This window comes from Argentina silus, assembly GCF_951799395.1.
Source record: "Argentina silus genome assembly, chromosome: 3".
Taxonomy (NCBI): domain Eukaryota; kingdom Metazoa; phylum Chordata; class Actinopteri; order Argentiniformes; family Argentinidae; genus Argentina; species Argentina silus.
In genome coordinates this window covers 50,148-75,000 of record NC_139657.1, presented here as the reverse complement: position 1 = coordinate 75,000, position 24,853 = coordinate 50,148, and the positions used below count along the sequence as shown (strand labels likewise).

At 52.7% G+C, this 24,853-nt stretch overlaps 2 protein-coding genes across 6 annotated transcripts in view; both read right to left on the bottom strand.

The window, feature by feature from the left end:
• nrn1la (neuritin 1-like a) overlaps positions 1-93 on the bottom strand; it is a gene marked incomplete at both ends in the record, with an annotated part of 4,916 nt that extends 4,823 nt beyond the window's left edge. Inside the window, one exon of the mRNA XM_083665630.1 lies at positions 71-93. Coding sequence (XP_083521756.1) covers positions 71-93 — 23 coding nt within the window. The remainder of the gene's footprint in view (positions 1-70) is intronic.
• A 445-nt stretch (positions 94-538) lies between these two features.
• Positions 539-24,563, bottom strand: edc4 (enhancer of mRNA decapping 4). 5 transcript variants are annotated; one of them, XM_083667008.1, is made up of 29 exons: positions 24,407-24,563; positions 23,235-23,370; positions 22,674-22,785; positions 22,242-22,341; positions 18,924-19,110; positions 18,678-18,825; positions 18,480-18,584; positions 18,067-18,176; positions 17,328-17,435; positions 16,876-16,971; positions 16,600-16,696; positions 15,644-15,824; positions 15,466-15,532; positions 15,249-15,340; positions 14,723-14,883; positions 14,296-14,375; positions 13,944-14,049; positions 9,757-10,307; positions 9,417-9,518; positions 9,054-9,197; positions 8,791-8,842; positions 8,352-8,538; positions 7,352-7,507; positions 7,084-7,199; positions 6,680-6,845; positions 6,213-6,402; positions 5,874-6,093; positions 5,626-5,789; positions 539-2,221 (listed from the first exon to the last, which is right to left on the bottom strand). In XM_083667008.1, the coding sequence occupies exons 1-29, from the start codon at positions 24,492-24,494 to the stop codon at positions 2,038-2,040; spliced, it is 4,206 nt and encodes a 1,401-aa protein (XP_083523134.1). In that variant the 5' UTR covers positions 24,495-24,563; the 3' UTR covers positions 539-2,037. The 5 variants fall into 5 exon arrangements, with proteins under 5 accessions (XP_083523134.1, XP_083523135.1, XP_083523136.1 ...); XM_083667009.1 differs by having other exon boundaries at positions 8,352-8,535; XM_083667010.1 differs by having other exon boundaries at positions 8,352-8,532.
• Positions 24,564-24,853: the final 290 nt, after the last annotated feature.

Below are 24,853 nucleotides of genomic sequence, written 5' to 3'. Positions count from 1 at the left end.
TTCTTGACCCTAAAACAAGATGGCGCCTCCCTCATGAAGAATAATAACCACCGGAGGCGTGGCCTGTTACCTTAACCACAGGAGGCGTGGCATGTTACCTTAACCACCGGAGGCGTGGCCTCCCACCTTCACGTCTGGAGGCGTAACCAATTTATTATTTAACATTATTAACGTTATTAATATATATATTATATAATATATAATTTCCTAATATTATTATTTATTATTAATATATGTTATATATTATTTATCTGGAGGCCTGTTCCCACACCTCATTAAAGGGACAGTTCACCCAAAAGACAAAATCGCACATCAAGTCATTTAAATTAAGTTATTGAGTCTCTTCAGAACATGACAGATAATTTGGACATGGCACTTCAAACATGCTAACATAGTTAACATTGACTTGCACTGGGTTTTAGTTAAACATGCTAAGAGTTAGCCCAGATGAACAGAACCACAGTGTGGAGTGAAGTTCGTCAACCCTCAGGATCACAGGCTCAGAATGACATCATAATAATACACACAACCGTTGAACCATGTTTTATTTATTTTTTATTCCAAAAACGTTGAGGGTAAAAGAAACGTGTAAAATATACAACATAACAGCCGACGCAGGAAGTGAACATGACAATGTCATCCAAACACAGAGTTCTTTTTAATGCAAACCAGGAAAACATACAAGAGTAAAACTATAGAACCTTTATCTGCAGCTTCCTCCTGACACACGCACGCACGCTGAGAGCAGAAATCACCTGAATCAACTGAAGTAATAAAGAAACATCAACTCTGAATGTGTTCACCACTCCCTCTCTCCCTCCTATCCATCCATCCATCCCTCCCCATCTATGGTGAACAGAAACTAGGCCAGGAGAAATAAGCATGTCTGAAGTCTATTGGGGATAACATCCATCGACCCCCCGCCTCCCTCTGCTCCTCTGAGATCATCTGATCTCCTTCTATGACACATGAAGATGCTGAACAAACCCAACCATCTGGAACCGAACCACCACAACTCCCTGGTCCAGCAGAACCAGAACCTCAGGGAGGGTCCAGCACCTTCTCCCCCCTAACCTTAACCCTACCCTAACCCTTCTCCCCCCTAACCCATCTATGCCTCCATGGTTCACCCCTACGAGTGAAGGACAGTAAGGCACTTTCTAGCCCAGGCCGGGGGGGGGGGGGGAGAGAGAGAGAGAGAGAGAGAGACACACACGGTCTTGTGCCATACGCTGATACAATCCCCTGGCTAGGCTAGTGTGAGGCTAACTAGCAGGCTGACATTCAGGACACCAAGCCTCACTTCATTCATTATTATTATTATTACTATTAATAAACACTTTCAACAAGTATCAAAAACCCTAATCAGACACGTCAGAACCAGGAGGGGTCTGCTGTCCTCTGCAGGCCAAAGGAGGAACAGCAGCATCATTAATGGAGTGTCCGTAAGCAGAAAGGTGTCAGGAAGGAGGAGGATGTTAGAAGTGTTTCTCTACTGTGATTCCAACTCCTTCAGTTAGTCTGACAGTGAGTATAGAGGGTTAGAGTCACACACATTAAGGACATATATGCAGAAAACAAAGGGTCAGAACTAATAATCAGCCCAGTAGTGGAAGAGCGTCAGGGAACGTCCACTAGAGGGCGTTCCACACAGCAGGGGTCAGGGGGAGGAGCTCTGATCTGGGGTCAGGGGTCAGGAAGCTTTAACAGGGAACAAAACAGAACCTAGAGACTCATCCTGTTGTCCTGGCTGTTTATTGGTCAAGGTTCTGATCTACAAGCCTCCTGATAGGACAGGAGAGAACATCTAAAGGAAACAAGGTTCATATCAACTAGAGAAGGTTCTAGAGTCTAGAGAAGGTTCCATGGAAGGTGTAATGGAGAGGGAACAGCCTCTGGTGTCCATGCAGGGGAGGAACCCAAAGATTAAACAAAACAAGACTTCTAATATAGCGTCCACCGTTTCAGCGAGGGGGGGAGGGGGGAGGGAGAGGTGGAGGCAGAGCCTTTCTAGAAGGCGTGGTGTCGGGGGCGTGTCTAGTGGTGGACCAGCCCCTGCAGCATCATCATCAGACGTCGGGCTCGTTTGCCTTGCTGGGAAGCCGGGTCCTGCTGCAGGAACTGGAACAGCTTCTGTCTGACCTGGGTCAGAACCGCAGACATGTGGTCCCGGGTCACCGGGTCACCGTGGTCCAGATTCATCACGGCATCCTCCAGGTAGCTGCAATATAGAAATACAGAGATGTTACAGTCTAGTATAGAAATACACATCCGTTTAGGGTCGTTATCGTTAGGGTCAGGGTGAGAGAGGGTTAGGGTCAGGGTTAGAGAGGGTCAGGGTTAGGGTCAGGATTAGAGAGGGTTAGGATCAGAGAGGGTCAGGGTTAGGGTTAGAGAGGGTTAGGGTCAGGGTTAGAGAGGGTTGGGGTCAGGGTTAGAGAGGGTTAGGGTGAGGGTTCGGGTCTGGGAGGGTGAGGGTTAGGGTTAGAGAGGGTTAGGGTCAGAGAGGGTTAGGGTTAGAGAGGGTCAGGGCTAGGGTCAGAGAGGGTTAGGGTTAGAGAGGGTCAGGGTCAGAGAGGGTCAGGGTTAGGGTTAGAGAGGGTTAGGGTTAGAGAGGGTTAGGGTTAGAGAGGGTCAGGGTTAGAGAGGGTCAGGGTTAGAGAGGGTCAGGGTTAGGGTTAGAGAGGGTCAGGGTCAGAGAGGGTTAGGGTTAGAGAGGGTCAGGGTCAGAGAGTGCTCGCCTGGTGCTCGCCTACCGGGCGGCAAAGGGAACAGCCCCTCCCTACTTGCAAGCAATGGTTAGCCCCCAAACCCCCCCTGTACTAACACTAACCCTGTACTAACCCTAACCCCGGCCCGATCACTCCTCTCTTCCACCTGGGCTGCCCGCCTGGCACCGCCGCCTCTATGTGGATGCAGCAGCCGCACTACTCGGTCACGGCTTTTCACTGTCCTGGCGCCCCGCTGGTGGGAGGAGCTTCCCACTGCTGTCAGGACTGCAGAGTCACTACCGATCTTCCACCGTAGATTGAAGACCCATCTCTTCAGGCTACATCTTAACAGCCCCTCCTAAAGACTTCTTCACCCCCACTACCTCCCTGTACTAACCCTTACCCTAAAGACCTCTTCACCCCCACTACCCTCCTGTACTAACCCTAACCCTAGAGACCTCTTCACCCCCACTACCCTCCTGTACTAACCCTAATCCTAACCCTAGAGACCTCTTCATCCCCACTACCCCCCCTGTACTAACCCTAAAGACCTCTTCACCCCCACTACCCCCCTGTACTAACCCTAACCCTAACCCTAGAGACCTCTTCACCCCCACTACCCCCCCTGTATAAGTTTCTCTCCTGTTAATTAAAAAGAAAATTGTATTGTGACTGGCTTTGGCCTTAACCCCTAACCCCAAACCCGAACCCCTAACCCTGGTCTGAGCATTGATTACTTTATCTTATGATGACTGATAGATGATTGACTTACTTAAACAAATGTATTTGTTGTAAGTATTTGGATAAAGACATCTGTTAAATGTCATAAATGTAAATGTAGAGAGAGGGAGGTTGAAGGGAGGGAGAGAGGGAGAGAGAGAGGTTGAAGGGAGGGAGGGAGAGAGAGAGAGAGAGGTTGAAGGGAGGGAGGGAGGGAGGTTGAAGGGAGAGAGAGGGAGGGAGGTTGAAGGGAGGGAGGGAGGGAGAGAGAGAGGGAGGGAAGGAGGGAGGTTGAAGGGAGAGAGAGAGGGAGGGAGGTTGAAGGGAGGGAGGGAGGGAGGGAAGGAGGGAGGTTGAAGGGAGAGAGAGAGGGAGGGAGGTTGAAGGGAGGGAGGGAGGGAGGTTGGAGGGAGGGAAGGAGGGAGGTTGAAGGGAGAGAGAGAGGGAGGGAGGTTGAAGGGAGGGAGGTTGGAGGGAGGGAAGGAGGGAGGTTGAAGGGAGAGAGAGAGGGAGGGAGGTTGAAGGGAGGGAGGTTGGAGGGAGGGAAGGAGGGAGGTTGAAGGGAGAGAGAGAGGGAGGGAGGTTGAAGGGAGGGAGGGAGGGAGAGAGAGAGGGAGGTTGAAGGGAGGGAGGGAGGGAGGTTGGAGGGAGGGAAGGAGGGAGGTTGAAGGGAGAGAGAGAGGGAGGGAGGTTGAAGGGAGGGAGGGAGGGAGAGAGAGAGGGAGGGAGGTTGAAGGGAGGGAGGGAGGGAGAGAGAGAGGGAGGGAGGTTGAAGGGAGGGAGGGAGGGAGAGAGAGAGGGAGGGAGGTTGAAGGGAGGGAGGGAGGGAGGTTGGAGGGAGGGAAGGAGGTGGAAGGGAGGGAGGGAGGGAGAGAGAGAGGGAGGTTGAAGGGAGGGAGGGAGAGAGAGAGGGAGGTTAAAGGGAGGGAGGGAAGGAGGTGGAAGGGAGGGAGGGAGGTAAGGAGGTGGAAGGGAGGGAGGGAGGGAGGGAGGGAGGTTGGAGGGAGGTGGAAGGGAGGGAGGGAGGCTGTGATGTGTTTTGATCTAAACAGACGTGTATGGCAGTTACTGCCAACTATAGGACTGACTAATCACTGAGATCGAATAAACATGTAGATTCTGGACATCTTCCCAGGGATTAACCCGACCCTGTGGAGCACCAAGGGGATGTCTGACGTCACCTTCTAGAAACACACACCATCTTTACAACGCCGGGCGTGTGTGTGTGTGTTATGGGCAGTGTGCTGCAGTCCTGGTCCCTTTACTGCTGCTACACACACACACACGCACGCTGCCTGCTCCTTTACTGCTGCTACACACACACACACACACACACACAGTCTAGTATAGATGGTGCAGAGCCCAACATCAGCCTGCTGCAGTCAGAGTAGGCAGAGTGTGTGTGTGTAACAGCAGCAGTAAAGGGACCAGGCAGAGAGTGTGTGTGCGTGCGTGCATGTGTGTGTATGTAGCAGCAGTAAAGGAGCAGGCAGAGTGTGTGTGTGCGTGTTGCAGCGTAGTAAACTGTCCCATTTCCAGCTCAGTCCAGCTGCCCCGGGGGGGGGGGGTCAGGGCCCTGCGTACCTCAGCGTGTGGAGGAGGAGGAGGAGGTGGTGGAGAAGGAGGCGGTGGGGGTGGAGGAGGAGGTGGTGGTGGAGAAGGAGGTGGTGGGGGTGGAGGAGGAGGTGGTGGTGGAGAAGGAGGAGGAGGTGGTGGTGGAGAAGGAGGAGGAGGTGGTGGGGGTGGAGGAGGAGGAGGTGGTGGTGGAGAAGGAGGAGGAGGTGGTGGTGGAGAAGGTGAAGGAGGAGGAGGTGGAGGAGGAGGTGGTGGTGGAGAAGGAGGAGGAGGTGGTGGTGGGGGTGGAGGAGGAGGTGGTGGGGGTGGAGGAGGAGGTGGTGGTGGAGAAGGAGGAGGAGGTGGTGGTGGAGAAGGAGGTGGTGGGGGTGGAGGAGGAGGTGGTGGTGGAGAAGGAGGAGGAGGTGGTGGTGGAGAAGGAGGTGGTGGGGGTGGAGGAGGAGGAGGTGGTGGAGAAGGTGAAGGAGGAGGAGGCGGTGGTGGTGGTGGAGGAGGTATTTATAGAACAACCTGTTCTTGTGGTTAAAGTCCCCGGTGCTCTGAAGTCCTCCATATTTAAAGCTTAATGCCGACCTGGTCTTGAGCTGTGTGTGTGTGTGTGTGTTGTGTGTGTGTGTACCTGATCTTGAGGTCTGTGCGCGTGGCCAGGTTTGTGGAGAGCTGCTGGATGAGGGAGAGGAGGACAGGCTGGATGAGAGGACAGGGACTCTGACCAAACACCTGCTGGCTGTCGATGGTCTCACACACGTACAGGACCAGGTTCAGGTCTGCTGCTGACAGGGCCTGCAGGGGGGACAGGTGTGTGTGTGTGTTAGCTAGGTGTGTGTGTGTGTGTGTGTGTGTGTGTGTGTGTGTGTGTGTGTGTACCTGCTGGAAGGCCTGGTTCAGCTGGCCCTGCTGGAGCAGGAGGAGGACGTTGGCCTGCTGGCTGTGGAAGTCCAGGTGGGCGTTGGGGACGGGGGTCCCGGCCGCCGACCTCATGGCCTGCATGATGCTGGAGGTCACCACCGCCTGCTGCTCCTTCATGGCCTCCCTCACCTCCCCCTTCACCACCCGCTGCACCTGGCCCAGGAGAGACTCCTGCAGGCTAGGGGAGGAGAGGGGAGGGGGGGAGAGGGGAGGGGAGGAGAAGAGAGGGGAGGGGAGAGGGGGGGTTAGGATGGAGCAGTTTTAGGTGGTTAGCCAACCAGAGGAGGGGACCTCTACCTTCCCACGGTGAGGTGGAGCTGATGCTGGACCTCGGAGCGGACGCTCGCCGTGACAACGCTGGTCAGCTGGTCCAGAGACGCCTGGAACCCCTCCATCATGGCCGTCAGCTGACCAATCACAGGGTCACGACTCTCCTGCTGCTGCTGCTGCTTCCTGCTTTTCACATGAGACTCCAGCTGCTGGATGTCTACACACACACACACACATTAATGATGTAAAAACCCTGCTGTGTTTAGGAGTATTGTAGGACATTGTGCTCAGGTGTCACACCTGTTCGCACACACACAGACACACACCCAGACAGACAGACAGACAGGCAGGCAGACAGACAGACAGGCAGACAGTCAGACAGGCAGACAGACAGACAGACAGACAGACAGACAGACAGGCAGGCAGACAGACAGGCAGGCAGACAGGCAGTCAGACAGACAGACAGGCAGGCAGACAGACAGCTCCAGCCTTACAGTCGTGTGTTCCCTGTTTGAAGCTGTCGTTGATCTGTTGGAACATGGCCTGGCAGCCCCTCTCGAACACAGGCAGGACCACGCTCTGGAACGCCTCCTTATAGGCCGCCTGGATGGGGCCCTGCATCGCCTCCGCCGCCGCGCGCCCAATGGCGTCCGTCGTATTCTTGCAGGGGGAGGGGCCAGAAGGACCAAGGTGAGTTATGATTTGACCGTTAAAAACACATTAAGCTTCAGTTGACATTCAAGAGCTAGCATTAGCTGTGTGAGCTAGCATTAGCTGTGTGAGCTAGCATTAGCTGTGTGAGCTAGCATTAGCTGTGTGAGCTAGCATTAGCTGTGTGAGCTAGCATTAGCTGTGTGAGCTAGCATTAGCTGTGTGAGCTAGCATTAGCTGTACCAACCTTGGACTTGACCACCTTGCTGACGTTCTCCTTCAGCGATCCTTCCACCGCCGTCAGCTTGGCAGCGATGGTGTTACTCAGCTGACTGGTTACCGGCTCCAGACTCTTAGAGATGGCTGAGGAGGAGGAGGAATAGGAGGAAGAAAAGGAAGAGGAGGAGGAGGAGGAAAGAAACATGTGAGTGGAGAATACAACATCATCTCCTGTTGCAGATATAAACAGGACGTGATCAACAAGAAGCAGGAAGTGAACAGGAAGTGGTACTGACTCAGGGGGACGGTCTTCTTCATGTCTTCTCGGAGGGTCTTGTCCAGGCGGGTGGAGAGGGTGTTGCTAAGCGACTGGGTCAGCTGCTGTGATAGATGCTCCTGCAGCTGCTGCTGGCAGGTCTGACCCTCAGCTAACACACGCTCCAGTCTCCTCTCTGAGGTCAGGGGTCAAGGGTCACCACACAGGAGCACACTCTCTAAGAGCCTGCTGTATCAGTCTCCCCAACCCTACTAACCCCCCAGACCTCCTCCAGACCTCCCCAACCCTACTAACCCCCCAGACCTCCCCAACCCTACTAACCCCCCAGACCTCCCCAACCCTACTAACCCCCCAGACCTCCCCAACCCTACTAACCCCCCAGACCTCCTCCAGACCTCCCCCAGACCTCCTCCAGACCTCCCCAACCCTACTAACCCCCCAGACCTCCCCAACCCTACTAACCCTTCAGACCTCCTCCAGACCTCCCCAACCCTACTAACCCCCCAGACCTCCCCAACCCTACTAACCCCCCAGACCTCCCCAACCCTACTAACCCCCCAGACCTCCTCCAGACCTCCCCAACCCTACTAACCCCCCAGACCTCCTCCAGACCTCCCCAACCCTACTAACCCTTCAGACCTCCTCCAGACCTCCCCAACCCTACTAACCCCCCAGACCTCCCCAACCCTACTAACCCTTCAGACCTCCTCCAGACCTCCCCAACCCTACTAACCCTTCAGACCTCCTCCAGACCTCCCCAACCCTACTAACCCTTCAGACCTCCTCCAGACCTCCCCCAGACCTCCTCCAGACCTCCTCCAGACCTCCCCAACCCTACTAACCCTCCAGACCTCCCCAACCCTACTAACCCTCCAGACCTCCTCCTGACCTCTTCCTGACCTCTTGCAGACCTCTTGCAGACCTCTTCCAGACCTCCCCAACCCTACTAACCCTACTAACCCTCCAGACCTCTAAGGCCGGTCTGAGGGAAGCAGCCTCTGGTCTCAGATGAAGGATACGTTGTTGGTCCTGCTGGCTGAGCAGCAGGTGTTCTAGGTGGGCGGTGACAGAACTCTGCCCCGCCTCCATGCTGCCTGTCACCCTCTGAAGCAGCTCCACCTGCCCCTGCCTCAGCTCCGCCAGCGCCCTCTGCTGGCCGCGCAGGAGCAGCAGCAGCTCCTCACACACCTCCACACTCAGCTGCTGCTGGGAACAGTTAAAACAGATGTACTATAATATCTCATTTAATGGTAATGTTGTCAAATCAAATTAGATATCAGAACAGGGGTCAAGGGTCAGGGAGGGGGTCGAGGGTCAGGGAGGGGGTCCAGGGTCAGGGGTCTAGGTTCGGGGGTCTAGGGTCAGGGGTATAGGTTCGGTGGTCTAGGTTCGGGAGTCTAGGGTCAGGGAGGGGGTCTAGGTTCGGGGGTCTAGGCTCAGGGAGGGGGGGTCTCCTACCTGGTGTTGGTGGTGGTCTGCCTGTCTGGACTGAGAGGAGGACGAGGCGTCCCTGAAGAGAGAGACACAGTTAACATCTCACGTGTGTGTGTCAGTGTGAGTGTGTGTGAGTGCATATGTGTGTCAGTGTGTGTGTGAGAGCGTGTATGAGTGTGCGTGTGTGGTGTGTGTGTCTGTGTGTGTATGTGTGTGTATGTATGGTGTGTGTGTGTGTATGTATGGTGTGTGTGTCTGTGTATGTATGGTGTGTGTGTGTGTCCCACCCCTCCTCCTTCCTGCCCCTTCTCTTCAGTTTGGGGGAGGCACGGGGGGAACTCTTCCACTCCTTGGCCGGCAGGCGGTGGGACGACCTGGCGCCATGGTTACCTGACGACGACGCCAGGCTGGCCAGCTCATCGTCATGGTCACTGTGGAACACACACACAGACACACACACACACACACACACACACCAACCGACCAATCAGAGGGGAGGCAGGAGGGGGAGGGGCATCAACACCTCAACTAGAATCAAGCATTGACAGATCAAGGGACAGTACAAGAGGGGTGTGTGTGTGTGTGTGTGTGTGCGGTGTGTGTGTGGTGTGCGTGTGTGTGGTGTGCGTGTGTGTATGGTGTGTGTGTACCTCTGTTCAGCACTAGCGTCCTGGCTGTCGTTCTGGGTCAGGTGGTACGTCCGTCTGTGGTACGGAGACGACATGTGACGGTCCTTCATCTCATCCCTGGAGCTACACACACACGTCACGGAAACAATATATATATATACGTCTGTGTGTATCAGTGTGTGTGTGTATATATATATATATATATATATATATATATATATATATATATATATATATATATCACACACACTGTATATATATGTAGGTGTGTGTGTGTGGTGTGTTGTGTGTGTATGTGTGGTGTGTGCATATGCGTGGGTGTATATTTGGTGTGTGTGCGTGTGTGTGGTGTGTGTCTCACCAGTCCCCCAGCCCGTTGTCTCTGTTCCTCGTCTCCCGGGTGATGTCGGGCGCTGCCGGCCAGGGGGTGTGGCCTCCGCCTCCGTCCGTACACGATGCCCCACCCCCTGCCGCAGCGCTCTCCTGCGACAGGGCGGTTTCCAGCAGCGAGGGCGTGTTACTGAGCCTGGGCTCCGCCCCCTCACCCCCCAGGTCAGAGCGGAGGGAGTGGTCTGAGGGTGAGGGGAGGGGCAGGGAGCTGCGGGGGCGGGGGGAGGAGAGGAGGTGCAGGGCGTTGGCTGCGGAGGTCATGGTGTCTGGGAGGGCCAGGGGGAGGGCCAGGGGGAGGGCCAGGGGGGGGCAGGGGGAGGCAGAGCGCTGCAGGGCATCAGAGGCGATCTCTGGGATGTTGTCCTGGGAGGGCATGGCCGCCGTGGAGGCCGAGGAGATGACGTCTGGGGAGCGGGCTCGGGTAGGGGAGGCCTGCTGGGGGGGGAGGAGGGGGCCAGGGGGGGGGTCCGCCGCCTGGGGGGGAGGGGGGGAGGACACGGGAGGGTTGGGAGGAGGGAGACCCTGGGGAAGGGGAGAGAACATCAAGTCAAGATGATACGTCAAATGTGAATGACTGTGTGAGATGCATGTGTATGTAAGAGTGTGTGTGTGTGTGTGTGTGTATGTAAGGGTGTGTGTGTGTGAGAGAGAGAGAGAGAGAGATGGGTGTGTGTCCATTTTGACTTTAGTGGGAAACTTTGTCTCTAGACTAGTAAATTAAATGAATCTTGTTTAGACTCAGTGGGGTGCTAGTTTCTGTTGAGAATAGACTGTGTTTGAAGCTAATCGCTGTAGCCAAGTACTAGTGGGAGGGGCTGAAACTTTACTAACTCCTTAAACAGGCTGGTCGTTAACTGATCGTTAGGTGGGAGGCGCTGTAACTCTGCTAGGTCACCAGCAATGACAGAATCTGTACTTCTATCCTGACTGTCAAAGAGCGACAACCTCCTGACACAAAGACGAAGGAGTCAACCTGTGGAGTCCATCGAGGAAGGCCTGAGAGGCCAAACTACTAAGTATGTTTTTGCTACTCTTTAATGTATTTAGTGCATTTACCTGCATCTCATATTGCCTCCAAACCGTCTAACTCTCTACCTGGAACTACTCTCAACCTGGAACAACCACAATGTGCTTTCTCCCCATTCCTGTTATTTCATCCCTCAGGAGGACACATGGACGCTTCCCCTCGCAACCCTTCTAATCTAATCTACCCACCATGCTCAACTGACCACGACTCACTGTCGCGGGAGGACTTTGGAACTGCCAGTCAACGGTCCGGAAAGCAGAGGCTATTCTCAGCTTACGCCTGCTTCATGTCTCTCCACTTCCTTGCTCTCACAGAGACATGGATTACACCGGAAAACAAAGCTACTCCGGCAGCCCTCTCTGATGCCGACTACCTTTCTCATTCCCCTAGACTCTCTGGTCGAGGGGGAGGCACAAGACTCACCATCTCACCTAAGTGGTCACATAATGTCCTTCCCCTGTCACACCTGTCCATATCCACCTTCGAATTCCATGCTGTTTCTGTCACCTCCCCTGTCAAACTTCATTGTCGTTATCCATCTTCCACCAGGTCAGCTTGGCCACTTCTTAGATGAGATGGATGTCCTTCTCAGCTTCTCCCCTGAGGACGGTACACCGCTCTCACTACTGGGTGACTTCAACATCCAGTCAGAGAAGCTTCACTCGTCTGGAGTACTTGACCTTCTCTCCTCCCACTCATAAGGTGGGCAATCAGCTCTACCTTGTCTTCACCAGATCCTCCCATACCTCCAACCTTACTGTTACTTCACTCCCAGTTTCTGATCATCATTTTGTATCCTTCTCCCTTCCTCTTAAATCCTCCCCCTCCCAGTCAGTCTCTACTCACACTGTATCCTCTCATCACAACCTGCGTACCCTCTCACTCACCGCTCTCTCTTCCTCTGTCTAATCCTTCTCCCTTCTATCCACTGATGCAGCTTCCTCCACCCTCCTGTCCTCTCTTTCCTCATCCTTCGACTCTCTCTGACAACAGACCTCAAGGCCAGCACGATCCTCTCCAGACGCTCCTTGGCTGTCTGAAACCCTGCAAGTTTGTAGGATAGGGCTCTGGGCAGCTGAGAGGAAATGGAGAAAAACCAGCCTCCCTGATGATCTAAAACCTTATCTCTCTCTCCTCATCAACTACACCTCCTCTGCATCAGCTGCTAAAGCTTCTTACTACCATTCCAAAATTCAATCCTCTGCCTCTGACCCAAGGAAACTGTTCTCCACATTTTCCTCACATCTGTCCCAGCTGCCTTTAAGACAGCCAGAGTAAAGCCTCTTCAAGAAACCAACTCTTTTTATATTAAAAAAAAAGTTTTTTTTAGGGCATTTCTGCTTTATTGGGATAGAGACAGTAGCGATTGACAGGAAGGATGGGAGAGAGAGGAGGGATGATAGATGCAAGATAGGTCGAGTGTCGGAATTGAACCAGGAACCTTGCGATTACATGGTAAGCGCATTAGTGTGCTACGCCACTAAGCGCCCCCAAGAAACCAACTCTTGACCCGTCTGCTGTCCATAACTACAGACCGGTATCCCTTCTCTCCTTCTTATCTAAAACCCTTGAACGTGCTGTCTCTAACCAACTGTCTCACTACCTCCTTCAGAAAAACCTCCTTGACCCTCACCAATCCGGCTTTAAAGCTGGGCATTCTACTGAGACTGCTCTCCTTGTTGTCACAGAGGCCCTCTACTCTGCTGAGCTTCCTCCCTCTCCTCTGTTCTCATTCTTCTGGACCTGTCCGGGCTCTGCATTCTCCTGGTTTGCATCTTACCAGGTGATGTGGCGAGGACAGCGAGCCCTCACCACTGGTGTCCCCCAGGGCTCTGTCCTTGGGCCCTTATGGTTCTCCCTCTATACCAATCTCTGGGCTCTGTAACTTCCTCACATGGTTTCTCCTACCACAGCTACGCAGATGACACTCAACACTTTCTCTCTTTCCCCCCTTCTGACTTACAGATGGCAACATGTGTCTCTGTGTGTCTTGCAGAGATTTCTGCTTGGATGTCAGCCCACCACCTCAAGCTCAATCTTAACAAGACTGAGCTGCTCTTTCTCCCGGGGAAAGCCTGCCCTCCCATACAGCCAAGAACCTTGGGGTGATCCTTGACAACCACTTATCCTGTGTGGCGAACATCACAGCGACAGCACACTCCTGTAGATTCTTTCTCTACAACATCAGAAGGATACATCCATTCCTCACCAGAGAAGCAGAACAACTCTTGGTCCAATCACTAATCTCTCGCCTTGACTACTGCAATGTACTCTTGGCCGGTCTCCCCGCCTCCTCCATCAGGCCTCTGCAGCTCATCCAGAATGCTGCCGCCCGTCTGGGGTTCAATCTCCCCAAATTCTCCCATGTCCCCCCCCTCCTCCGCACCCTTCACTGGCTCCCGGTAGCAGCTTTTAGCAGCTTTTCCCTGAGAACAGCCCCTCCCTACTTGCAATGCAACTACACCTGAGTCACAAGCAGCATTGTGGTGTTTTGAGTGAAAGCACTGTTGCATTTGTCAGAAAAAATAATTGCCACACAATTTTGACTGTGTGAATGCTTGTGAATGTCAGAGTAATGACATTTGTGTGTGTATTTATATAAACAGTCACCTATATAACCCCCAAACCCCCCTGCCTGATCACTCCTCTCTTCCACCTCGGCTGCCCGCCTGGCACCGCCGCCTCTACGTGGGTGCAGCGGCCGCACCACTCGATCACGGCTTTTCACTGTCCTGGCGCCCCGCTGGTGGGAGGAGCTTCCCACTGCTGTCAGGACTGCAGAGTCACTACCGATCTCCCACCGTAGATTGAAGACCCATCTCTTCAGGCTACATCTTAACAGTCCCTCCTAAAGACCTCTTCACCCCCACTACCTCCCTGTACTAACCCTAACCCCTGGACTAACCCTAACCCTAGTGACCTCTTCATCCCCCTTGTACTACCCCTAACCCTAAAGACCTCTTCACCCCCACTACCCCCCTGTACTAACCCTAACAACCTCTTCACCCCCACTACCCCCCTGTACTAACCCTAAAAACCTCTTTCGCTACTGTAAATACATGATTCACTTACTTAGGGGTGTGTGTGTGTGTGAGTGTGTGTGTGTGTGTGTGAGAGTGAGAGTGTGGTACCGGCAGGGCATCCAGGCCAGAGATGAGGATGGAGGCTCGGGGGCTGCTGGTGCTGAGGGTCAGACTGCTGCCGCTGTCCAGCTTCGGACTCTGGTCCTCTCCCCCCCTATACGCACACACACACACACACACACACACACACACACACACACACACACACACAATCAGAGATCGCATTAGTTGAAACATGATCTCAGGACAGAGGCTTCATTCCCACGGCGCGTGTGTGTCTGTCCGAGTATGCGTGTGTGTCCCCGTCCGAGTGTGTGTGTGTGCGTGCGCGCGGGGGGCCTGGGACCCACGAGCTTCCTCCTCCCGGCCATGGCCACTTCCTGTCTACTTCCTGTCTCACCTGGCTCCACAGTCTGACGTGCTGCTCATCGCCGTGACGATGGTCAGACTGCTGCCACTGCTGCCTGGTGAAGCGGGGACCTGGACACACACACACACACCATCTTCATCATCAGTTTTGAGGTACTGCATGCACCCATCCACTCCAACCTTAGACATTCATTAACTGTGTGTGAGAGTGTGTGAGAGTGTGTGAGAGTGTGTGTGTGAGTGTGTGTGAGTATGAGAGAGAGTGTGTGTGTGTGTGTGTGTGAGTGAGTGAGTGAGTGAGTGAGTGAGTGAGTGAGTGAGTGAGTGAGTGAGTGAGTGAGTGAGTGAGTGAGTGAGTGAGTGTGAGAGTGTGTAAGTGTGTGTATGAGTGAGAGTGTGAGTGTGTGAGACTGAGAGTGTGTGTGTGTGTGTGTGTGTGTGTGTGTGTGTGTACGTACGGAGGCACTGGGGGTCATGAAGGCGTCGGGGGTCATCAGCTTGGGCATGGCCACGCCTCCTGAGGGGGACAGGAAGTCAGCGGGGGTGGGCAGGTCGCAGGCCGACTCCCGGTCAGAGGTCAGCAGCTCCACGCTCAGGTCCATCAGGTGGTCCGGGTACCCTGTATGTGTGTGTGGGGGGGGGGGGGGGGGGGGTCATAAGACTGCTCTACTGACCTCTGACCTGTTTTGATTCTGTAGCTGTGCTAACGTTGCTTTTGTTTCATTATGATTATGACCCCTAATCCTGACCCTACCCCTGACCCTACCCCTGACCCTAATCCTGACCCTAATCCTACCCCTGACCCCTAATTCTAACCCTACCGCTAACCCTAATCCTGACCCTGACCCCTGGACCCCTAGTCCCATCCAACTCAACAAGCTCCACTACACAGCTGATCCCTTTCTGAACTAAACTCTCTTCTACAACTCTGGGAGTGGTAGTTCAGGTCCTTTAACAGAGCAGGGAATTCTGGGAGTGGCTCACCGAAGCCGTCCTGTGAGTCAGTGTGTGGCAGGAAGAGGGAGGAGCCAGAGGCAACATTGGGCTGGAACCAGATCTGGACGTCCTGGAGAGACCTGAGGAGGAGGAGGAGGAGGGGGAGGGGGAGGGGGAAGAGGGAGGAGATGAGGAAGGGAAGGAACCAAGTTGAAGCAGGAAAGACAGACAGACAGACAGACAGACAGACAGACAGGGGACTGACTTAGTGTGGACGCAGTAGAGTTTGATCTGGATCCCGGCTTTAGACTCGAGCGGTCCCTGGTTACCCTCTGGAGACAAAAACACACACACACACACAGAATGATTCACACAACCAAGAATCTCACACACACTCGGGTCATTCGGGGGAGAGGACGGGGGAGAGAGGTGAAAGGTCAGACCTGTGGTCATGCTGTCGGTCTCCTCGTCAGGGGGCAGGACCTCAGTGTGACGCAGGCGGCCTCGGCTCACGTCCTGAACGCCAAAGCTGAGGACGGGATGTGTCAGCAGGAACTCGGACACGGCCGAGAAGCTGGCGTGACCTTTCTCCTGATCCTGCCGCAGCTCCATGACGTACAGGACCTGGGGGGGGGGGGGGGGGGGAGAGGAGGGGGTTGGATTCTGTGTGATGCGAAAAACAAATAATCCATGGCAAACATCACGTGACAGTGAAACCACCTGGACTTCTAACAGAGACGCCATTCAAACCCGAAAGCTCTCCCAGGTTCCTAATGACAACCAGGTTCCTAATAACAACCAGTCAGTCACTGCCGGACCCACAGAGCTTTCTTAACCAGATGAAGATGCTAATCGTGGCTAATCTCTCTGGAATGATGCTAAAGCCCTTCTACCTGTTAGCATCCAGCTAACCTGCTAGCACAGCCAGGAGACCAACGGTTCAGTTGTGGTTCAGAGTCACAGGTCGACTGTCAACACACCAGCCAGCAAGCTGCGGTACGCTAGCGGCTAGCTGGTGGATACTGTGTAAACATCACGCACGTGTTCAAATGTCACACGCTCCATGTTGGCTGTTGTGAACAGTGGATTCTGAAGGATTGATTCTGACCTGATGGACAGAAGAGGGAGAGCGTCACATTTGTCAACAGGTCAGGACAGAATGTCCGGTCGCTAGATTTGACAAAACAACTTTACAAGGGGAGAGTTGAGCCTGTTTGCAAATATGCAGCATCAACCGTTCATGAATATTCATGTGGCTCTCACCTTGGTGTTCAGTGACTGGGCCCCTGGCTCATGAATACAATCGATATTCATGAGCCGAGCCCTCGGTGTGGGTTAGGGTTAGGATGACCAGGGTTAGGGTTAGGGTTAGGATGACCACTCCTGGTGAGAGACTGACCTTTCTCTGGACGTCGCTCAGGATCAGACACTCTGCCGACAGGTCCAGAGACGCCTTCAGACTGGGGAGCACCGAGTTGAAGGGGTCTGGAGAGAACCTGAAACACACAGAGGACGGGTCAACGACATCAGCTAGGACGAAGCGCTCCTGTTGGTTCAAGAGGGAGACGGTGTTAGAGACAGACAGGCAGGAAGGCAGGCAGACAGGGACTCACAGGGCAGACAGACAGACAGGCAGGCAGACAGGGACTCACAGGGCAGACAGACAGACAGGTACCTGATGGTCTGGAGACAGCTCCAGGACACGGTGCACCACATCTTCAGCTCCTGGTTCTGATTGGCTCCAGTGATGAGGAACCGCCAGAATGGAACACTGGGGGAGAGGAGGGGGGGGAGGGGTGGTATCAGTCTCACAAGGTCATCAATAGACAATTCCCTAGGATATAACCCTAACCCTAGGATATAACCCTAACCCTACTAACAAACAAACTTTTCTTTTTTTTTTTAAATTAGAACATTCTTTTACGGAAGCTATTATCACTTTTTAAGTTCTCAAAATATCTAATTTCTATACTTATGAAAGACAGCAGACTAGCTAGTGGAGACAGACAGACAGACAGACAGGCAGAGAGACACAGACAGGCAGGCAGAGAGACAGACAGACAGGCAGAGAGACAGACAGACACGCAGACAGAGAGACAGGCAGAGAGAAAGAGACAGCAGACTCACTCTGGGTCTTGTTTCTTGTGGTTGTCACAGAAGAGCAGGCAGGACAGGGGGTTGCCTCCGTGGGGCTGCCACTCATGGAGACATCTGGACATGGCAGCATTAACACGTCTTTAATACAGCACAAACACAACCCTCAGACATGAACACTGACTGCATACGCATCTACATACACACTCTACCATCTGACACAGGAAAGACACACTTCAACATGTTAGATACATATGGTTCAGTTCAACATCAAATCAGAGTCAAAATATTAATCGTCACTGTTTATTTCCAGACAAGTATTCAGTGCCTTGCTTTGAACTGGCAAAAGCTTCTTGTGGACTAAGACAACATGTTAAAACATCAACAGCGTGTTGTTGGGTTTCAGTGACTCCAGGTCCTCTTTTCAGATGTTGACAGGTTGGTGCTTCTGAGTTCTTGATGCTCTATAAAGTGCAAATCTCAAGGCTTCTGTCCAGATCGCCTTTTATTTTTATTTTTTTATTTTTTTTAAATAGACCCCAAAGTGTTTCCAAACGTTTGACTTCAGACTGGATGGTGTGTTCAACACGCAACATTTTAGCTCAAGGGACGATAGTGGTTGTTTATTTGGTTGGCGGCGCAATGAACCGAACCCTGACCCCTGACCTTTAACCCTGAATGACACCAAGCACGATCATCTGATGGCCATATCAGAGATGCTCATTCCACTCCTAATGAATACTTTAATACTTTGTGGTGTGTGTGTGTGTACCTGGGCTGGTCCTGTCCTTCGATGTAGATCTGCCAGAACTTGACGTACCCGTCGTGGCTGGCGGTGGCCAGGACCGTCCCGTCTGGAGACAAGGCTCCTTCACTCACACGCTGGACACACACACACACACACACACACACACACACACACACACACACACACACGTCAATGTGTTGGGGAGTGAACAGGATCAGAGAACTGGGAGAGTCAGAGTGACTCTAACCTGCTGATTGACTGTGTGTGTGTGTGTGTGTTGTGGTGTGTACGTATGCGTGTGTGTGTGTATGTATGTGTGTTGTGGTGTGTGTATGTATGTATGTATGTATGTATGTATGTATGTATGTATGTATGTATGTATGTGTGTGTGTGTGTGGTGGTGTGTGCTGGTGTGTGTGTGTGTCCAGCCTGCCTACCTCTGTGTGACCTTTGATGGTGATGACTCCGTCCTTCAGGTCCGAGGCGTCGACTGGCCAGCAGCTGTTACTGTTCCTCAACACCTCCAGATCCCAGACCTCCGCCTGGGGGGGTGGGGGGGGCAGAGAGGGGGGGGTGTTTATCTGTGTGTGTGTGTGTGTGTGTGTGTGTGTATGTGTGTGTGTGTGTGTGTGTACCCTGTCTTCGTGCAGCAGGGCCAGGGTCTGTGTGACGTCGTCAGGGGCGTCGTCATGGTCGTCCAGGATGAAGGGGCACCAGACCAGCCGGCGGTGGGAGCTGAGGGGCGTGGCCTCTGCACGCCGCACATGGACCACCACCTGGTCTCTGAGGTCAGGGGTCAAAGGGCATAGCAGCACCACTGGACAGGTCAACACACAGACACACACACACACACACACACACACCTCCCAGTGTGAGGATACTGGATCTTGCTGTTGTGGCAGGTGAGTTGCCAGATCACCAGGTTTCCCGCCTCGTCGACGGCCCCCAGCAGGGTGGAGTCCAGGTGGGCGAAGGCGAGGTCGGTCACGGCGCCTGAGAAGCCCTTCAGCAGGGTCCGCTCCGCTGACCCCAGGCTCAGCACCCGCACCATCGCATGACTGTTGGTCCCTACAGCACACACACACACACACACCTCCATGATGAGGATCAGCTTGAGAACAGCCTGTCACCTGCTTTCTGAAAGTCGGTTATTAAGGCAACTAATCCTGAATCTGGAATATTCCTCTAATCTGCCCTGAATCACACTGTCTGAATAAATCACCAGATTAATGACCACTAGATTACCTGTCAGGTTACCAGACACACACGCACACACCAGGTCACCATGACCTACTTGAGTAAATTAGAGCCTAGGGTGTACGGGGCTAGGGTGTAGGGGGCTAGGGTGTAAGGGGCTAGGGTGTAAGGGGCTAGGGTGTAGGGGGCTAGGGTGTAGGGGGCTAGGGTGTAGGGGGCTAGGGTGTAGGGGGCTAGGGGCTAGGGTGTAGGGTGTAGGGGGCTAGGGTGTAGGGTGTAGGGGGCTAGGGTGTAGGGTGTAGGGGGCTAGGGTGGACGGGGCTTGGGGCTAGGGTGGACGGACTCCTGTCCGGATCTGGACCGAGTGACGGTTCTATCCACACCGCCACAAATGATTGAGAAATGGATAATAATAATAATAATAATAATATAATTATACTAATAATGATACTATTATTAATAAAATAATAATAATGATTTAATAATATTATGTTATTATTATTAATAACAATAATAAAATAATAATAACATTATATAATACTACTACTACTAATAATATAATATTAATAATATAATAACAATGATAATAATATTATTATAATCATATTGTTATCATTATTATTAATAATAATAATAGCATCTGCGCGGCTACAGATCTTTGGCGCAGCTTGTCCAGCTTACGTCCATATGTCATACGGTCACAGCGCTTCAGGCTACTCAGCCAATCACAGCGCTTCAGGCTACTCAGCCAATCACAGCGCTTCAGGCTACTCAGCCAATCACAGCGCTTCAGGCTACTCAGCCAATCACAGCGACTGTTTACAGTGCGTGGAAAGAGAGGCTGGTCATTGTGGAAAGGGAGGCTGGTCATTGTGGAAAGGGAGGCTGGTCATTGTGGAAAGGGCTCGCTAGAGAGAAAGAGAGAGGATTGAAAGGAAGAGCTAGCAAGAGGGGAGATGACAGTGTGGGTTAGGGTTAGATAGATAAGAAGAGTAGGAGCTTTCAAGGAAAGACAGAGCCGTGTCTTCATTCTCCCCGCTGCAAGTACTAAACCAGGCTGCAACATGCAACATTTGGGTCATTTGGGTCATCATAAAAATAATGGACGTATCCTTCTGATGTTGTAGAGGAAGAATCTACAGGAGCTGCTGTCGCTGGGATGGTCGCCACACAGGACAACCCTGATCTCATAGCTTACGTATCATCCTTCAGTCTGTTCTGTGTGCCAACCTGTCAGAAGAGTATCCTGAAGGGATGAATACGATGATGAAACTCATCCACTTCCACAGAGCGTCCTCATCCCATCAACATCGCCTGCTGAGAGAATTCCTGAAAGAAGTTGATGCAAATGCAGACGACTTACTACTGCACAGCAACGCAAGACGTCTCAGCAGAGGCAGGCTGTTGGAACTCTTCTGACCCATTCGTAAAGAAATGGCAGCTTTTTTAATGCAGCTCAAGAGTCAGAAGGCAACACAGTTTTCACTTTTTTTGCTAAATGTGAGCAAAATGGACTTTTTTGGTAAACATCACATCACACCTTAATGAACTCCATTTACAGCTATAGGGCAAGAAGAACTGTTTGTGATTTGATGGCAGCTGTCCGCTCCTTCCAGAGGACACTGGAAGTGTTCTAGGAAGATCTGGGAGACTGTGAACACTTCTCATACGTGCAGGAACAGATTGAGGGAGAGAGAGACGTTTCTCCTCATGTGGACTTCATAGACAAGCTGATTGGAAACTTCAGAAAATGCTTTGACAGCTTCAGCCCAGGACAGCAGCTTCAGCCCAGGACAGCAGCTTCAGCCTAGGACAGCAGCTTCAGCCTAGGACAGCAGCTCCTCCTGGTCATTCAGAATCCATTCCTCATCACAGATGTCAGAGGATTTTCAAAGGAGGTGACACACACCTTCAAGTGGGCTCATGCTGGATCTCTCTCTCCAGATGGAATTGATTGATCTGCAAGCAAATGTTGCACTAAGAGAGCATTCTGGGGTAACTGACCCCACCACTTTCTGGCTACAGACAGTGTCTGAGACTGTGTTCCCTGGTCTAACCAAAGTAGCACTGTACACCTTGACCATGTTTGTCTCCACGTATAGCTGTCAGACAGCTTTCTCCACGATGGACATCATAAAAAATAAGTACCGTTCTAGACTCGCCAATGAGCCCCTCCAAATGTGCATGACACTGGCCCTGACTCCATTCCTGACAAGGTTCAAGTTTCTGGCAGGGCAAGAGCCCATTTCTCTCACTAAACATATGTGAGATGGAGAAGTGAGAGAGAGCATGAAAGATTAAACATTAAACCTTTTTTATAATTTGTTTGTTCAAAAATCGAAGCACTTCAAGTTATTTTTTTGTGTTAAAATTTGTGATACAGTTGGCCTACATTTATTTATGATTAGGCTGCTTATTTATTTTACTTCATGTTTAATGTGTCTGTATTGAAAATGTGCAATAAATATTGTTGACATTTTATTGAAATGTACGACTTTGTTGGCTATACAGACATACAATAACTACATATACCCCTGAATCAGATAGCAAGTTAGATATCTGAAGGGTTCGGACCTTTGCTGGGCGGAAACTTGAGTCACTGGACCGCTTCGAATTCTAATTGGGTACCCCAGGTCTAGTGTCTAGGGCGTAGGGGCTAGGGCTGGCGTCTAGGGCGTAGGGGCTAGGGCTGGCGTCTAGGGCGTAGGGGCTAGGGCTGGCGTCTAGGGTGCAGGGGCTAGGGCTGGCGTCTAGGGCGTAAGGGCTAGGGCGTAAGGGCTAGGGCTGGCGTCTAGGGTGCAGGGGCTAGGGCGTAAGGGCTAGGGCTGGCGTCTAGGGTGCAGGGGCTAGGGCGTAAGGGCTAGGGCTGGCGTCTAGGGTGCAGGGGCTAGGGCGTAAGGGCTAGGGCTGGCGTCTAGGGTGCAGGGGCTAGGGCGTAAGGGCTAGGGCTGGCGTCTAGGGTGCAGGGGCTAGTGTCTGTTTGTGGACAGGGTGGGACTCACCTCTGATGGCGTAGGCCAGGTAGGAGTTGGAGACTGCTATCAGGTTGCCATAGTAATACTTGTGTTCCCAGTCATACTTGGCCACAGGTTGGATCTTCACCTGCAGGAGACAAAACCAACAACCATAACACAACCACAACACGACCACAACACTACCACAACACGACCACAACAACACTACCACCACCACAACCCTACCACAACACCATAACACCACCACCACAACCCTACCACAACAACTAGTACACAACCATTAAATAACTGTCTTCGTCATACACATCAGGAAACATCCCACATCCACATAATCTTCTTCATTCTGATGTAAAAAGCTAAACCCACCCTCCCCTCCCCTGAGGCTGTGGAAATGTAAATGTCTATCAGAGTCTTTCCTACCTTGTTTTGTGTGTGTGTGTGTGTGTGTGTGTGTGGTACCTTGTTGCTGCCGCGGGCCTTGCTGTCGATGCTGGAGTCGCGGCTGGCGACGATCTCTACGTTGTTGGATGTGATGGAGACACAGGTGGAGCCATCATCACCTGACAGGCAGCTGGACACAGACACACACACACACACACACACACACACACACACACACACATTACTGCTGGTTCAGTTCTACAGCAGCTGATCAATGTGAGGCTGTATTAACCACGTCATATCCCACAGCTCCACCTCCCCCAGACCTGACCCCTGAACCTAACCCTGGCCCTAAACCTGACCCTAACCCTAAACCTGACCCTCCCACAAGGATTTAAAAACAGAGGGATTAGTGTAAGGATGCGTTTCTACACCAATCCTATCATTTTACATGTAGTGGGGGAAGTAGTGCGTGTGTGTCAGAGCCTTTCATACCTTGTGTGTGTGTGTGTGTGTGTGTAGTGGGGAAGTGGATCCTAGAAAACTAGGAAGCAAAACATTTGAACCCTGCAGTCAAATCAACATGTACACCAAGGAGACAAAGATGAAGTCGACATCAGAACTCCAGGTCCAACTCACATGACCTGGCACTCCTGGACCGCGTGGTTGTCGGCGCCAGGGGGTCCAGTTGCGCCCGACCCATCTCCGCCTCCCAACAGCCCGTTCAATTCTCCATTGAAAGACGGTTTTCTTTGGTTGTCACCTGACGAAGCATCTGTGTAATGGTAGCGAGGAGAAAGGAGGAGAGGAGAGGAGAGGAGAGGGGGGGAGGGGAGGAGAGGGGAGGGGGGGAGAGAGGAGAGGAGAGGAGACAGAGAGATTTACTTCCCCAGTATCCGCCATCTCACAAAGCAACAGTGACAGTAACATCAGATGACGGGTTGTGGAGGTGATGGAGGTTGTAGAGGTGATGGAGGTTGTAGTTTTAGGGTTAGTTTCGCTGCTCCTGAGAAGAGACTCCTGATCTGTCAGAGGAACCTCTGACCTGTAACCTCAACGAGCTGGACGGACACATTAGTCCAAAAGCCTGCGGTGGTCCGGCTTAGTAACCCTAACCAACCCTAACCCCAGCTAACCCTAACCAACCCTAACCCCAGCTAACCATAACCCCAGCTAACCCTAACCCCAGCTAACCCTAACCAACCCTAACCCCAGCTAACCCTAACCAACCCTAACCCCAGCTAACCATAACCCCAGCTAACCCTAACCCCAGCTAACCCCAGCTAACCATAACCCCAGCTAACCCTAACCCCAGCTAACCCTAACCCCAGCTAACCCTAACCAACCCTAACCCCAGCTAACCCTAACCAACCCTAACCCCAGCTAACCCTAACCCCAGCTAACCCTAACCCTAACCAACCCTAACCCCAGCTAACCCTAACCAACCCTAACCCCAGCTAACCCTAACCAACCCTAACCCCAGCTAACCCTAACCCCAGCTAACCCTAGTCCTAACCTGCTCTTACAGCCTGGTTTAGTTCGTAGGTTAGTTAGCATTTAGCTAGCTAGCTCAGTCAGGGCGTCATTAGCCTCGGGTCGGATCAGCAGGCTAACGACCGGGACGGGCCCAAACCCCAAACCCACCCCGTCGGGTTACCTGCCGGTAGCTCGGTAAAACAGCACCGACAGACTACCGGGAGCGCGTCGCCGCTCCGGTCCGCTCCGCGGCGGGCTGACGGTCCATGTGGACCTGCTAGCCTGCTAGCTGCTACCGCGGCCTCGCCGCTGCTTCACGGTCAGTCGGTTCTTACCGGCGCTGTTCCCGGGCCGGTCCAGCTTTAGGATGTCCCGGAGGTGCTGCGTCGCACCCTCGATGTCTATGTTGGAGTTGGACGCCATCGGTGGGTCGGTGGGTCGGTCGGGGAGGAATGACGGTTCTGCTTCACACCGACGACAGTTACCGTCCAAACTTCCGGTACGGTGTCACACACCACGTGGTCCGGAGCGTCCCGCCGCAGGACCGTGATCCGTTCCTACCCGACACACACACACGCACAAAACTGAAATCTGCATAAGATCATGTGGATTTGAAACACACCAGGACACCATTGTACGAGACGGCCTGTAGAAGTGTTTTAATGACGTCTGCATCCGGCTGTCAGCCTCAACCACACTAAAGCTCCCTTCACAGGGTTCCTAACCCTAACCCTTCACAGGGTTCCTAACCCTAACCCTTCACAGGGTTACTAAGCCTAACC